Genomic DNA, 2,624 nt, shown 5'->3' with positions numbered 1-2,624 from the left:
TACCTCTTATTTTGGAGAAGGGTGTGTGTCTGAGAAGATGCTACTGCCTGGGGAGGGGAGTTTTGCCTCTTCTTTGGGGAGAAATGTTAGAAACCTGGGGGCTGTAGGTGTGTCTGTGGAGCCTGTTGGGTTTTGAGGGGTGTCCCTGCATTGAGGGGCTGGGAATGAACCCCCTGGGTGGGATGTCCCGAGGTGGGGATTATGGTTCAGGGTGTGCTTTCCTTGGCCATGAGCGGGTTAAAAACCCATTTATTGACCCGAATCGCTCCTGCTGTCTCTGTGTCCAGGTGAAGGGACCCTCCCCCAGCAGCTGCCATGGGTTCTGTGCTTTCCCTCCCCGCCGGCAGCGCTGCCCCGAGGCAGAGGAAGGCAGCTGAGGAGGAGGATGACGATTTACTTGACAGCCAGGACCGTGTGGAAGACATTGCCGAGTTCCCCTACGTGGAATTCACAGGCCAGGACAGCATCACCTGTCCCACGTGCCAAGGCACTGGCTGCATCCCCACAGGTGACTGCTCCTCTCTGGGCTTAAACACTCAGTAAATGAGTGTTTAAAATGATTTATTAAATCGTTTTTATTCTAAATGATACATTTTTGTATACAATCGTTCATAAAATGTCATTTATTTGACCTGTGGGATGGGATAATGCTTCCCTTTGCTTCTCTTTTGCTTCCCAGAGCAGGTGAATGAGTTGGTGGCTCTGATCCCCTACAGCGACCAACGGCTTCGTCCCCAGAGAACGTGAGTTCACAGAGGGAGTGTTTACAAACAGGGCTCTTTTTATGTCATTTACTGCTGCAACTAAACCCTTCACCCCCGTCTGCAGCTTCTCCTTCACGTTGACGGGGTGTTTTCATCCCCACACGCCAACAAACACGGTTTGAAGGCGTAACTTTGAATCCTTCCTGTGAAATCCCGCTGTGGGCTGAGTGTGGGAACAAGGATCCTACTCACCGAAGCTTCTTTAGAGCATCTGCAAAACCACCCAGCTGGGAAACGGGGGGGGCACAAACCGTGGTTACTCAGTGCCAGAAAATAAACTGCTTAAAAAGGGGGGGGGACAGGTTTTGGAGCAATTCAGATACCGAAAAATGTCAGAACAGCACTTCTGTGTCTGTGCCAAGGAAGAATGAGCAGGTGGTGGGTGGTTGTGAGATCCAGAGTGTCACGGAAGGGCACGGCGGGTGAGCCCTTCCCTGCCTTTTCCCAGGAAGCTCTACGTCCTGCTCTCGGTGCTGCTCTGCCTCCTGGTCTCCGGGCTGGTGGTTTTCTTCCTCTTCCCACACTCGGTCCTGGTGGAGGACGATGGGATCAAAGTGGTTCAGGTGTGGTTTAACAGGAAGAACTCCGCTGTCCTTCTGGCCATCACGGTACAGTTTTCCACGGATCTGTGTGTTCTGGGGGGGAGCAGACTTGGAGCTGAGCCGCCAGGAAGGTCCCTGCTGTCCACATCTCTTCCTTCTCTCTCTTCAGGCCACCTTAAGGATCAGGAACTCCAACTTCTACTCGGTGGCAGTGGCCAGCCTGACCAGCCAGGTGCAGTACATGAACACGGTGGTGGGCACCCAGCAGGTCACCAACGTCTCCAGCATCCCGCCCCTGAGTGACAAACTGGTAATTCCTGTCCCCCAGGTCAAGGGGGAATCCTGGGCCACCACCACGAGCGAGCCCTGAGCTGCACCCCAGAGCTCTGCTCAGCCCAACGTCTCATGGGCAGGGCGGCCCCAAAGGCATCAGCAAGTGGGAAATCCCCCCAAAAACCAGGGGGACTGAAGGAGTGCTCGAGCTGCACATAACTGATGTTTTCTTTTATCTGTTACAGGTGAATTTTACTGTGAAGGCAGAGCTGGGTGGAGCCTTCTCCTACGTGTAGTAAGGATTTGCTACTCCTTGTAAGGGGCTGGGGAAGAGAGTGGGGCTGAAGGTGCCTTTGTTACAGTTTGCAAAGTAACCTGGGGTTTGAAAAGGACTCAGTTTTTCTACTGACTTCCTGGAAAGCAGCTGTTTGCTAAAAAAAAAAATCACTTGAAATGCCCTTTGTCGGGGTGTTGTGATGTGGTTTTGAGTCAACACCAATGGGAAATTATTGTGGTAATAATAACTGTAAATATAATTATAAAAAATAGTTATAACTCATTATTGGCTGCTGAGAAACCCACTGCTGACCCACTTCTTTGGTGTCTTCCAGTTCCTTCTGCACATACCCCAAGGTGAAGGTCCATAACATCGTGGTCTTCATGAGGTAGGTGGTTCTCTGCTCTCCCCCTGCTTGGAGCTCTCTTCCCAACCTTCCTGGCTCCTGAACTCCAAAGGGAACTGCTGCCACAGCAGGTCTGGGGTGCAAAGAGAAAATCCTGCTTGGCAAACACCCCAGCCTTGCCTCAGTTAATCCAGGCCAGTTGACACAGTGGGTGAAATGTGGGATAGGGAAGACAATTCCCTCCGTGTGCCGAGCTCTCCTGCGCTCCAGAGGCTGCATTTCCACCCCTGCATATCCCTGCCCACCACAGCCAGGAAAACCTTGAGGGGCTCTGCAGGTTTTTTAGGGGGAGGGGAGGGGAAAGAGGAGTTGTTGTGATGAGTTTAAACCTGCTCTGAACTGCTCTTGCCCCTGCCAGGAGC

General features: G+C 52.4%; 1 protein-coding gene across 4 annotated transcripts in view; it reads left to right on the top strand.

The window, feature by feature from the left end:
- Positions 1-2,257, top strand: part of TMEM106C (transmembrane protein 106C) — a 3,350-nt gene extending 1,093 nt beyond the window's left edge. For all 4 annotated transcript variants that reach the window (XM_017839797.1, XM_017839798.1, XM_017839795.1 and 1 more), the window contains exons 2-7: positions 288-508; positions 680-743; positions 1,213-1,372; positions 1,476-1,616; positions 1,825-1,874; positions 2,191-2,257. In XM_017839797.1, the coding sequence (XP_017695286.1) occupies positions 316-508; positions 680-743; positions 1,213-1,372; positions 1,476-1,616; positions 1,825-1,874; positions 2,191-2,248 (666 nt within the window). In that variant the 5' untranslated portion in view covers positions 288-315 and the 3' untranslated portion in view covers positions 2,249-2,257. The remainder of the gene's footprint in view (positions 1-287; positions 509-679; positions 744-1,212; positions 1,373-1,475; positions 1,617-1,824; positions 1,875-2,190) is intronic.
- The last annotated feature ends 367 nt before the right edge of the window (positions 2,258-2,624 follow it).

Source organism: Lepidothrix coronata, unplaced genomic scaffold (assembly GCF_001604755.1).
Source record: "Lepidothrix coronata isolate B3197 unplaced genomic scaffold, Lepidothrix_coronata-1.0 Scaffold480, whole genome shotgun sequence".
In the NCBI taxonomy this organism is placed as follows: Eukaryota; Metazoa; Chordata; class Aves; order Passeriformes; family Pipridae; genus Lepidothrix; species Lepidothrix coronata.
Note: the sequence above shows the minus strand (reverse complement) of the source record. Positions and strands in the feature narration are given on the sequence as shown.